General features: G+C 39.0%; 1 protein-coding gene across 5 annotated transcripts in view; it reads left to right on the forward strand.

Moving 5' to 3' along the window:
* LOC140168307 (versican core protein-like) overlaps positions 1-14054 on the forward strand; it is a 48229-nt gene that overhangs the window by 15136 nt on the left and 19039 nt on the right. For 3 of the 5 annotated variants that reach the window (XM_072191660.1, XM_072191662.1, XM_072191661.1), the window contains 7 exons: positions 3618-3728; positions 6787-6966; positions 8617-8703; positions 11042-11179; positions 11353-11472; positions 12940-13053; positions 13583-13696. In XM_072191660.1, the coding sequence (XP_072047761.1) occupies positions 3618-3728; positions 6787-6966; positions 8617-8703; positions 11042-11179; positions 11353-11472; positions 12940-13053; positions 13583-13696 (864 nt within the window). The remainder of the gene's footprint in view (positions 1-3617; positions 3729-6786; positions 6967-8616; positions 8704-11041; positions 11180-11352; positions 11473-12939; positions 13054-13582; positions 13697-14054) is intronic. The other 2 variants (XM_072191664.1, XM_072191665.1) reach the window with 2 other exon arrangements.

Genomic DNA, 14054 nt, shown 5'->3' on the forward strand with positions numbered 1-14054 from the left:
GGACGGACCAAACCTGATGCAGATAAGGATGGTCAAGACAAATTTGTACAAAGGAAAAAACCATTTACCATCAGCACTTTCAACATCAGAACTCTCAACTCACTAGCCAAAAAGAAGAACTTGCTCATGAAGCCGCACATTATGGCATTGACATCATATGTCTGCAGGAACACCGGATTTGTCACAATGACTCCCTCTTGCAGGAAGATCTGAATGGATACAGATTAGTCACCTCTTCAGCATGGAAGAACCAAAGGAATGCTGCCACTGGTGGAGTAGGCTTCTTAATCTCACCAAGAGCCATCAATTCCTGCATGTCCATTATTAGTCATAATGAACGGATTATGGAAATTTCTCTGCTGGGCAATCCAACATCCACAGTTCTCTGCTGCTACAGTCCACATAACGAACAACCTGAAGAAGCTGTTACCTCCTTCTACCAAGAACTCTCTTCTACAGTTAATGCCATCCCAGCTCATAACTTACTTATAATTGGAGGAGACTTTAATGCTCAGCTTGGGCCATTGGATGCTCTCTTCACACCTGCTAAAGAAACCAATAGAAATGGCAACCACATGAAAGACTTCCTGCAGGAACATAACCTCATAGCCACAAACACAAGGTTTCAAAACCGCATCAACAGATTATGGACACATAGGCGTCCTAATGGCCAACTAGTTCAACTAGACTTTGTCCTGGTAAGAAAGAAGTGGATCAACTCAATCAAGAATTCACGTGCATACAGCTCCTTCGAGGGTGTGAACTCGGACCATAGGATTGTTTCATGCAAATGTCAAATCAGCTACCGGAAATGCAGAACTTCCATGAAAGACCCAATGAAACGTATTGACTGGAAGAAGGTTACCAGAGACACCATCCTGGGTGAGCAGTTTGTGGTAGCAGTCTATAACCGCTTCAGTTCTCTACACGATGAGCTACAAGAACCCAATATTAGCACCACTTATGATACCTTAGTTGCGGCTAATGAGGAAGTTGCACTGGAGATGCTCCCTAAAAAATCAAAGCAGTCCTACAACATTGCTGCATCAGACAAAGTCACTGAGGCAAGAGATGTCTTAAAGAGTGCATCTATGAAACACAATGCTAGATCCACCCGAGCCTCACAAAAGCTCCTCGAATCGGCCAAAGTTACTCTTGATAAAGCCTACACAGAAACTCTGGAGTCCTCTATTCAAAAGAAGACAGAGGAACTTGACACCCTCCATCATGAATATAAACATGCAGCTTCTTGGGAACTCCTCCGGGAGATAACTGACACCAAATCTGCTCCTGTGGTTAGAGTGAAAGGCAATACATCTGAAGAGCGTCGTGACAACTGGTTTCTACACTTTTCCAACTTACTAGGGAAACCAGAGCAAGATGTAAACCTTGAAGATACGTTCTTTAACAGCAATGTCTCTGACGATCTCCCAATACACACTGATCGATGTACTATGCAGGAACTGCAAAAAGGTCTGCGCAAGCTCAACAAGTCAAAAACACCTGGTCCTGACAACATACCAGCCATTGTTTGGAAAAACCCACTCTTCCATCAGCAACTGCTTGATTTCTGTAATGAAACCATGAAGGAAATAAGCCAAAAGCCTTGTCAAGATCCACAATTATACCTCTCCCGAAGAAAGGGATCTTTCACAACCATCAAATTATAGAGGTATCACACTGTCAGCACTTGCTGCCAAGCTGTATAACACTATGCTGCTCAACAGGATTTCTCCTCATCTAGATCCTATTCTCAGACGTAACCAAAATGGTTTTCGCAAGGGTAGATCAACCACACCACAGATTCTAGCCCTTAGAAGGATAATAGAAGAGCTTAAAATCTCAAAGAAGCAGGCATATATTGTGTTTGTTGACTTCTCAAAAGCTTTCGACAGTGTTAACCGGAAGGCCATGCTGCATATTCTTCGTAATTATGGGATCCCTCAGGAGATTGTGAATGCTATTGCAATAATGTATGATAATCCTTCAAGTTTTGTACAAACAGGTGATGGACCAACTGAAGAGTTTCTCTCTACTGATGGAATCCGGCAGGGCGACACCTTGGCCCCTTACCTTTTGTGATAGTGGTAGACTATCTCCTCAGACAGTCGATAGACACTGACAAGTCCAAAGGGATTGACATCATGCCCAATAAGACGAGCAGAGAGAAGAATAAGTATTTAACCGATCTTGACTACGCAGACGACATCGCTTTAACAGCTACGTTATTACAAGATGCCCAAGATCTTCTGTCATCTTTAGAAGATGCTTCCGCCAAAGTTGGCCTCTTTCTCAATTCCAAGAAGACAGAATATATGTGTATTAATGGAGATAAGAACCCAACTCCAATCCTTTCTCGGGATGGCACACAACTCAAGGAGGTGTCGGACTTTAAATATCTTGGTTCATTTGTTGCCGACAGCAAGAAAGACTTTCTGACTCGCAAAGCTCAAGCATGGAAAGCTTGCAACAAACTGCACACCATCTGGCAGTCCAACATATCAAGAAATACCAAGCTTGCCTTCTTTAGAGCCTGCATAGAGAGTATCCTCTTATATGGAAGTGAGACCTGGACAATGAAGAAAGATCTTCAGGACCGTCTTGATGGTACCTACACCCGGCTGTTGATGAGGGTTCGAAATATATCCTGGCGTGAACATAAAACCAAAGCAGAGATCTATGATGGTGTTCCACAAGTGTCCTCCATCGTTGCTCAACGGCGAGCCAGATTTGCAGGCCACTGCTACCGTGCAAAAGACCAAATAATTTCAGATGTCATCTGTATGAGGCTTCCACGAACATGTAGAGGAAGAAGACCATTCAACTACATCGACTGTGTGGCAAGGGACGTCAATCAAGAAATTAATGACCTCCCAAATCTGATGGCTGATAGAGATTCCTGGAAAAGAATTGTAAACTCTTTCTCGGATGCGTCCGCAAGATAGATAGATAGATTGTATCTATTGTATCTATTATTCATTGATAATGCCATATTTGAGTTATGGTATTCTGATTTGGGGAAATACATATAGGAATTTATTTGGGCGAATTTATTTTAATGGGGGGGGGGGTGCAAGGGGCCCTGCAAAATTGAAAGAAAAAAGTGCCCCTCTGACAAAAAATAAAAGAGAAAATCTGGAGGGCAACGAAAAGTAAAGGGCAAGGGCCCTTTTAACCAAAATTCACCTCGTTCATGGGCCAAAATAGTGTAAAATACAAACTTTTGCGCGCGCACCTTGTCGCAATAAAGCCCCTTTTATCCCGATAATGGGCAAAACAGTGTTAAATACACGATTTTATGCGCGCTACTCGCGCACATCATCCCAATAAAGCCTTTTTGAAGCTCGAAGACATGTACAGTCTCTTTAATAAACAAAACCAGTATATGTATTGTATGATGCACATTTCGACTGTGCCCCCGAAATTTTATTTTCACCTTTTCGACCAAAAAAGCTGGCTATGCCCCTGCACATATTGCTTACTTGTTTAAGATGAATGGCGTCCTCGAACTACAATAGCACGCCAAATCCCTGTAATTCCTTGGTAACCTATGCACGAGAAACTCTGTATAGCATAATTCTTGGCATGGACCAAAATTTTATAATGTCTTTTCACAGGTACCGAGGAGATTCAACATACCTACCTGCAAACTGGAAATCCCGCTTTAGACCATGCACAAGATGGCTACTTGGAACCTCGCTCAGATACCCTAAATATCACAAACTCAGGTTGGTCACTTGATAGCATAGGAGAGCAATAATAATTGAATTGCTTCATTCCACCCAGGTGAAAATGGGGAGCCGCTTGGGGTAATCAAAGTCTAAGTGGGCTGAGAGTACCTGTGCATCAGTTGTGGACTTGTTGAAACGGAAATAAATTTTTAGCTGCTATTCATTTATTTATTGATTGATTGATTGATTGATTAATATCTAGTTATTTAACTAGAGTCAAGCGGTAGCATGACCAGCAAGTTTTAAAAAAACCGACTGATAAAGAAGAATAAACAGATGCACTGCGGGACTATATTTACACGAAACAAAACGCTATTGTTCTATGATATTTTTCGCTGGGTACAAAATATATCTAAAACCATGCTAAATATTATTTACTGTCCAAAGTGTAATATTTTAATAACTCATTAATTCAAAAAGTTACACCAATCTTACAGTCAATCCGATTGTTTGATAATAAACAAACATTCTTGGTTCATTTTACGCGGTATTTTATGGCCAAATTTAGTGGCAAATAATAGCTAATCATACTGATATCCAGAATCTTTCGTCACTGCCACAGCCATACATGGCTGTCACTGTCGCACTACTTTTTGAGATTCACTTCCAAATATACCCTAGCATTTTCCTGGATACCCTCCATACAAATTCTGGATCCCATTCGCCAAAAAATCAAGTTTTTCACAATTCTTTTATTCTTTCCGGACCACAGCATACATTCATATTAATAAATACTCCACTTTTACACGTCGTTATATCGAGATGTTCCCGTGGCGAAGCGGTTAAGGCCATGGACTTCTAATCCATTTATGAGTTTTTGCTCAAGTTCGAAACTTCCCTCCACTTTTTTTTTCAATGTTTTATTAACCAATTTATTGTCATAAATCATGAATAACACCATTTTGAACACCCATTGCTATGGTGATATATTTTGTTTTCATCAAACAAACAATTTATCAGTGGCTCTGTTCACAGCTCATACTGAAATGATATTTGGAATAAATATTATAAATTGTCACAAATTAAAATCACAAACCGCGAAAGATAGCCAACAACTGCCGCTAAATATTGATATCCAACTAGATTTCCCCACAGGGCTATAAAGAACCACAACCCGCGAAATTTGGATATCCAACTAGATTGCCCCGCAGGGCTACAAAGAATCACACACCACGAAATATGGATATATCCAACAAGCTTAAATTATAAATTAGCTCCCGATAGAGGGCAGGGCTTGCTAAGGGAAAGACAACCGCCTTTTAATAGGGATATCCAACTCAAGAGATTGCCCCGCAGGGCTACAAAGAACCACAAACCGCGAAATTTGGATATCCAATCAGATTGGCCGTAGGCCTATCGATTATAAAGAACCACAAACCACGAAATATGGATATCCAACAAATTAAGACCACAAACCGCGAAAGATCGCCAACAAACTGCCGCTCAATATTGATATCCAACTAGATTGCCCCACAGAGCTATAAAGAACCACAAACCGCGAAATTTGGATATCCAACAAGCTTAAACTATAAATTAGCTTCCAATAGAGGGCAGGGCTTGGTGAAAACAACAAACCACGAAAGATCGCCGACAATCGCCGCTTAATAGGAATATCCAACTAGATTGTCCCGCAGGGCTACAAAGAACCACAAAACCGCGAAATTTGGATATCCAACCAGATTGCCCGTAGGCCTATCGATTATAAAGAACCACAAACCGCGAAATATGGATATCCAACAAATTAAGACCACAAACCGCGAAAGATCGCTAACAACTGCCGCTCAATATTGATATCCAACTAGATTGCCCCGCAGGGCTATAAAGAACCACAAACCGCGAAATTTGGATATGCAACTATTGCCCCACAGGCTTCAAAGAACCCCAAACCACGAACTATAGATATCCAACAAGCTTAAACTATAAATTAGCTCCCAATAGAGGGCAGGGCTTGATGAGGTAAATTAAAACCACAAACCACAAAAGATCGCCGATAACCGCCGCTTAATAGGGATATCCAACTAGATTGCCCCGCAGGGCTACAAAGAACCACAAACCGCGAAATTTGGATATCCAACAAGCTCAAACTATAAACTAGCTCCCGATAGAGGGCAGGGCTTGGTGAAAACAACAAACCACGAAAGATCGCCGACAACCGCCGCTTAATAGGAATATCCAACTAGGTTGCCCCGAAGGGCTATACAAAGAACCACAAACCGCGAAATTGAAGTAGCCCTAAATCGGACTTACTCTCGGTGTCTCTCTGGCATTGTCTACATTGGGTGTGTGTTGTTCATATTTACTTTTTTTTTACATATTTACGTTGCCTTGAATAATTAAAGTGTATTAAAATGTATATCTTAACATTACAGTCACGCGTGACGAGCAAGTTTTAAAAATAAACGACTGATAAAGTTTTGTTAATTTATTTTTTATTGTCATGAATCAAGAATAGCAATCTCAAACATCTATTTTTCGTTATATTATTCGTTTTATGAAGCACTTCGTAACCTGATGACTTTCCAAGCTTGAAGCTGATTGGCTACATTCATAAAAAGAAAAGAAATCTACCAAAAAAACGTTGACAACGTAAAGAAATCAGCAAGTTTAAAAAACCCACCTCGGCTCACTTTTTGAAACTTGGTCCCATTTTGAACACCAACAGCAAATCAGTGTTTTTATTTTATTTCAACAGAATACAGCGTTTCCAACAAAATTACAAAGCCTACTTGTTATTCGTTTAATTCAATCATTAACCATGATTATTATAAAACAAAACACACTAGGATATTGGTTTACCATGCAAGAACAAGATAATAACCTTTTAGGTCGTTTCAGAAAGCTTACAAATTAATATCGCATTTGCACATTAAAGATACATAACACTTCTGGAAATGTTTTAAATTTATATAAATATGATAAAGTTGAAATCAGTACCTTTTACAAATGGGACCAAGTTTCAAAAAAGTGAGCCGAGGTGGGTTTTTTAAACTTGCTGATTTCTTTACGTTGTCAACGTTTTTTGGTAGATCAATTATTACATTATATCGTTACACAGCCAGGAGTATGGACCGGCGTGATAGAAGTACTGAGAATATTGCTCTGCAGCCCTCACCCGTGCACACCCGTGGCCGAAGAGGGCATGGTAATGAATACTCGAGTGATGTATCAGGCCAATACGCAGAACAATATGAGTACCCGCCTCCGTATTATAGCATACCGAACACGAATGGAACAGGTCAGTCAAGGCAGTCCAGTCCATCCCAGCAGTTTACCCGCGCCTCTTTTTTGTCTTTGTTTTCTAATGTAATCTGGATGATTTTCAAAGTTTTAGGGGCCTGAGCTTTCGATCCTAGCAGGATCTTTATCAAAACAAAGTGACAAGACAACACACAAACAAGCATATATATAGTGACATGGACATAAAGGAAAGGGAAATTAGCAAGACAATAGAAGACTTAAGTGTTTATAGGGAAATATCAATAGGGGCAGGAAGTGGGATGTCATGAATGGAAGTAAAATGAAGACAAAAGGCTGAATAGAAAAATGAAAATGAAAGGTAAAAATACAACTGCATGAACATATAACATAATGATAGATGTAAATAGGAAATAAAAACTAAAATAAAAAAGTGGAGGGAAACATTTTTTTAAAAGATTAGGGAAAAAAATTAATTAACGTAATCTGGATGAATCATTCAATGTCAGGCACTGTTCTCCCATGATGTTCAGGGTAGTAAGGAAAGGATTACAGGTAGCCTGACATTACCTTGACTGGAACTGGCTGCGAGGTCCTTTTCATCCATACTTGCTTCACCTTTTGCGACAAAGGCAGAGGCATTTATTTTTGCTGCAAAAATATGTCAGTTGCGGATCCCCCCTAATGTTTTTAAACTCAAACGCAATTTTAGCTTATCTGTCTGTCACACATGTCACACAGTTTGTTTGTTTGTCTGTCTGTCCGCCTATTTTCTCGGAGACTAGGGGTCGCACGTTCCTCAAACTTGATGGGTGTGTGCATCTTGACTCCAGACAGAAAAAGTACTGGTTAGTGGGTCAAGGTCACTGGGGTCACCCAGGGGTCTTCTGAGGTCTCTAAAAACTGTCGTAAGGGCATGAAACTTGGTATGGTGGGTACAGTCAACATTTAGAGTTAAAGTTTTGAAAGGTCATTTTGCGGACATCTGAGGTCACCAGGGGTCATCTGAGGTCAAATTAGTAAAACTGTTATATGGGCATGAAACTTGGTGGGTACAGTCAACATTTAGAGCCAAATTTTGGAAGGTCACCAGGGCTCATCTGAAGGTGAAATTGGTAAAAACTGTTGTATGGGCATAACAAATGGGTGGGTACAGTCACCATCAGCCAGGTAATCGCGACAGCCGAGAACTTTTTCCAAGTACAAAAAAAACAACACATATTTGGTTTAATGCAAACAATAATATCAGAACTGATCAAATCAAGCATTTTTGATGCAGAAACGCTACATGTGATAACAAAAAAGATCACTTTACTGAAAGAGGGTTTATCATAGCTGATGCATGAATAGGCAGTGGAAGGGGGAGGGATGGTGGTGGTGGGGTACTGTGTACGCTCCCCTAAATTTTACCATTAAGCAGTGTTTTGGACCAAAATAGGGTAAAATTGCACAAGTACCAAAATTCACAATACTATTATTAATTGTGATTACAGTAATTTTAAACATGTTTGATAAACAGTACCAATTATTTGTTAACAAAATAAAATATAATAAATTATTATTCTTGTGATAGCTTCATGAAGCCATCACAATAGCAGTATTTATTTTGTATCACTAAATTCAATTACAGGCTGGCAGTATATATTTGAAATCAATTTCTATTTGAATTATTATTATATATGTCTCAAAGGTTCAGATGAACCAGCTAGTGGATCACATGAATATTTGGATCTTGGCCCACGTGCTTCAAGTGTATCGAAATCTCCAAATCCAAAAGGTAGGTCATCGTTAATTTATGATCTTCACCATCGAGTTTATATTTTTGTTATATTTATATATTTTATCAAGATTATCACACAGGCTTTGCAAGGAAGGATTAGATAAGATCATGATAAAGAGCATTTGACAATAATGCAGACAATTGCACTATTATTATCTTCAAAAGTATTTACACAAATCCAGTGAACACACGATATAAACGTGTTATAAACGCGTTTTGTTGTTGGTCAGAGCATTTTAACATAGGTCATATAACACAATTTTAAATTATTTTATATTCAAAAACACTAAAACAACATTTTAAATTGTTGTCAAAATGTTATTGCGAAATATTTTGTTGCTCAAAGATGTTTTTTTTAATACGTTTCGTACCTTATAATACCCTGATTTTTAATCGTTTTGTGTTTGCTAAGAAGCAATTGTGGCATTTTAATAAGATTGTGCGATGCTATAAAGGTACACTGATGTTATGATCACAGCCGAAATTGCTGAACTGAAGTTGGTAAAATGGCCTACTTTTATCAAATAAGTCATGATATACAACAGTACGGAAATATCAAATAGTAAAAGTTCAATAATATCAACATTTGGGGGAAAATGAGTTGCCACCTTTGGCAAAAATATATGAATAGGGATGTGCAATCTTACACTTCACACAGCAAACATGCAATGTCTTCAAACATGATAACATACAAATCAGAAACAGGGCTATGCATAATTATTGCTAATGAATTGGTTTTTGATGTATTATTGCCTAAAAATGAGTAAGTAATTTAAGTAAGCAGTAAGACCTGCTGACATAAGTAACCTAAGATATAGAATCTTACATTGAGGGCTACCATTAAAACAATACGTTTCCAAATTTTCCGGTTATGGTTACCACAATTCACCCGTTTTGTTTTCACACATCCTAACAAATGTTCCAATCAATCAATCAATCAATCAATCTTTATTTCATTCAAAATACAACAATACAATAACAGCAAAACAACACATTTGAATGAGGAGATGCTCAGAAGGCCAAAAAGGCCTGAACAAGCACCCCTTAACCTTAGCCTAAGTTTCTTAATTTGTCTAATAAAATACAATTACATACATACAAACACCACCCCACCCTCTTTCATACATTCATGTAGAACGAACTAAGCAGGAAAAACAATGATGAATAAAGAACATGCAAAATATAAGTGTAACACAAATTAGGATTTCATAACATTTGCTCACGTATATCGCACAAGAAAGCTGACATTTTGTGAATATAGTATAAATGCTAAGAGATCAGTTAATTTTAATCGATTTTTTGTTTTAAAAGGGAGAAAAATAAGTAAATCCAAACTAACAGGTATTAAGTGTACATTTCTATAAGGTTTGTTTTAATTTGGGATCTAAAGAGTTTTACTGATGTAGCCGTTTTGGCGCATCTGTCAATCGAATGCCATTTTCTTGGCCCAGCGGTTCTTATTGTTTTGTTAGCAAACTCTGTTTTTGTAAGACAGATCTTGTAATCTTCAGCGTTTCTTGAGAATGTTTACGAGAATCATGAGTAATATATGACTGGCTTTCAAAAATCCAGTTTTGATTAAGAAAATGGCATGGGGGATGAGGCTGTCCTTAAATATTTTTCTTTCAGCTACATATTAAGGGGTGGTGCAATAATTATGTGTACCCCCGGGGTGGTGAATTATAGGGGGGGCAAAGATTTTTTTGGCAGGCCAAAAGGGGGGGAGGGCAAGCATTTTTGGCAGGTCAAAAGGGGGTCAAGCGATTTTGGCAGGTCGAAAGGGGGGGGGGCAAGCATTTTTGGCACAGACATTTTGGGTACCAATTTATATTACGCCCTAAAAAGGAGTAGAAAAACATTAGGAACACGTTCAAATATGAAAAAATTTCCTGGTCGCTGCGCTCGCATTATATGATAAGGACAATTTAAGGTTTAATTCGGGTTCCCCAAAATCTTGCATGTGTAAGGGGGGGGCAAAGATTTTTTGGCACATCAAAAGGGGGGGCAAAGGTTTTTTGGCACGTCGAAAGGGGGGGGCAAAGGTTTTTTGGCACGGCCAAAGGGGGGGGGCAAGCGATTTTTGGCAGACCATTTTGAGAATTCACCACCCCGGGGTACACATAATTATTGCACCACCCCTAATGTAAAGCCTGAAAAAACGTGGTGCTATAACAATTATTTTACATGGTTTCTAGGGCCTCATATAAGGCGCTTTCTCATCCGTCCCAACCTGGACATGTTCCAAGGTGCATATCAATTTTTTAGGATACCATAATCATGCATAATCATATTTTACCTTTGGCATTACGCCGCCTCTCCTGCTCATACGGAATAGCGAAAGCAACGGCAAAAGGTGGCAGAAAGTGTAACCCATGCGTTGCAATCATCGTTGCTGTAGTTTTGTTGGTGTTGGGTGCTGCAGCTGGTGGAGGAGCGGTTTATCTGCTAGGAGATAAGGTCACAGAGAACGAAGGTGAGAAAAGACGGCCATTTAGGGAGACATTTGAGAATAATACTTGTTAAAATGGAAAATATCATACTCGGAAGGCTGACAAATAAAGAGCTCAATATTTTAAGTCCTATTAAGATGAGCAAGTGTTCCAATTTTGGAAGGTCAAAACATACATTTTTAATGAAACACTTTAGTTTCAGACATCAAAGAGTGTACCAGCACAACTTGTCTAAATGGTGGTCAATGTGTGGATGGCGTCAACGGATATGAATGTCAGTGTCTTCCTGGATGGACTGGTCAAAAATGTGAAAAAGGTGAGTAACCTTTCCCCGAATGTTCATACCATCCATGGTAACACCACAACGTCATATACAATTTAACAACGAAAGCTATAACATTGTGTGTTACTAGGATAACATTTTACTCGCACTTTAATTATGTTGCCTTTCAAAAATATGCACAATTTAATTCCAACACATCACATGGTATTGCTCTATTACATATTGTACAAAATCATCAACAGAGTCACTTTTAACCATGGACTAAATAGATACAGACAAACTGCAAACAGTCAAAGTCACAGCATCACCCGATAATGAGGGCCGATCGTTCCATGAAATGCGACAGGCAAAAGTGCTACGCGCGTACCGCGTAGTTTTACGGTCTATTGCGTAAACGCGAAGGCACGCAACGCTCTATTGCGTATACGCGAAGGCACGCAACACTGGTGTGATTGTTAGACACGGCACGATCGAACGATCGGCCCTCATAAATATGCGAGAATTAACAGCATACAGAACACGGGGACTTTCACTGGTCACGCTGGTTGGGAATAGTCTGCAGAAGTCTGTGTTTTAACAGTGCTTTAATCTCTGACATGACCTCTGAACTCACACATTACGGTGATGTACCAATTTGAACCTGTACGGTGCAATAAACATTAACCTGTACGGTGCAGTAAACAATTACATTACATTCCTCTTATTTGTAGGATGTTTATTTCAACATAGTTTAAAGGAAATGTGAAATTTTTTTTATGTTTACTGTTATCCGAATGTTCATTGTTCATGGATAATTATTTCACAGCCGAGTACACGATTTGTGAAGGTACTGGGTCACAAACAGAATGTGCCAAATTGATCACTATTCTGTGCAGCAAATTGAAATCCCATATCTTCGCAATCTAGAACCTAATTCAGTCAAATCCAATCCTCCAAGATAACAACGCTAGTCTCCCACTGGCTCTGTTAAAACGACTACCTCCAGAATATGAGAGTGGTTGAGAGAATGGAATGGCCTGCCATCAGCCCAAATGAGCATTTGTAGGACCAGCTTGGTCGTATTGTGCGTGCCAGAGTATTGAAATAATCTGCGACAAATCCTGGTTGAGGAATGGAATGCCATACATCAACAACATGGGACAAGGTTGGTAGGCATCATAAGGAAGAGGTGCCATGCTGTTGTAGCTGCGAATGCTTTTTCCACCCGCTATTAAGGTCAGTGACTAGTGTCGTTTGAGCACAGAATAATTGTCACTTGGCACATTCAGTCAAGAAACCCCACTACATTCACAAGACATGTACTCAGCCGTTATTATTTCAAATGTCATTTCATTGTAAAGGGAAACATTTTAGCTGTCCATTGATATGAGACCATTTTGAAGAGTTGATCACCAGTCAAATGGAGCTTAGGACAGGGAAGATATCGACGCAGACACTAAACACTGGATTTAATGTTTCATTTGCAAGAAGATTAAATTAAAAACGTTGTCTATATTTCAGACGTCAATGAGTGTACTAGCACACCTTGTCTTAATGGTGGGCAATGTGTGGATGGCGTCAATAGATATGAATGTCAGTGTCTTCCTGGATGGAGTGGTCGAATATGTCAAACAGGTGTGTACATAAACGCGATTAATGATATTGTGTATAAACCCTCATCTAACGAAGGGGGGAGGGGGAGGTGTAGATGCAGTCCTATGCGCTTAACGGAAGAAAATGCACTTACCATGGAGGGGGGGGGGGGTTCATGTAAACATTTTGTCCTTTTTTGCAAGATATTTTAATATTATAGGCATGAAACTTTGTACTATGTTATAATGGTAGTTTCATATCATTTCTAAAGATGAATATTGCACAATTTCGCAGTGTCTATGATTCTTGGCTAAAATCCAACGTTGATTAAACATCAGGGGATGCTTGTAATTTTTTGGTATCAATGGAAAGAGAAGACCATACCCATCAATACACAATCGAACAAAATTATGACAAAGACGCATGGGTGGGTGGGGTGAGCTGAATTGGGGAGTTGGCGTATAAATTAAGTTTAAAAGTCTGTTACCCCTGCTCATAATTGATTAAGGATGTTATGATACTGCATTGGTACATACGTTTAACGCTCAGGGTCCTTCTTATACGTTAACAGATATCAACGAATGTGCTTCAGGACCTTGCATGAATGGAGGGACATGTGTAGATGTCATCAATGGGTACGTTTGTCAATGCACCTCGGGTTACAAAGGAGTATATTGTGAACAGAGTAAGTCGATAAAATGCAATGTTTGTTATTATTTTTTATTTTAACATACACCTTATTATTTCACAGCCGAGTACACATTTTGTGAATGTATTTGGTTTTATGCAAACAATAATGGCCAAATCAATCAAATCAAGCATTTTTGATGTAGAAACACTACATGTGCTACAAAAATATATAACAACAGATCAGGATGGAAACAAAATTACATGGATTGTGGATGAAGAGGAAAATGAGGTTGTAATCAAATAGGGATGTGGCCAACGCCCTTCAACTTTGAACTCTAATCACGTTAAAAATTGTAATTTTATGTGTTGGAATGTAAATGGACTGGAAAACAAATTGCAAAATGATGATTTTA

The sequence above is a fragment of the Amphiura filiformis genome, chromosome 13 (genome assembly GCF_039555335.1).
Source record: "Amphiura filiformis chromosome 13, Afil_fr2py, whole genome shotgun sequence".
Lineage (NCBI taxonomy): Eukaryota > Metazoa > Echinodermata > Ophiuroidea > Amphilepidida > Amphiuridae > Amphiura > Amphiura filiformis.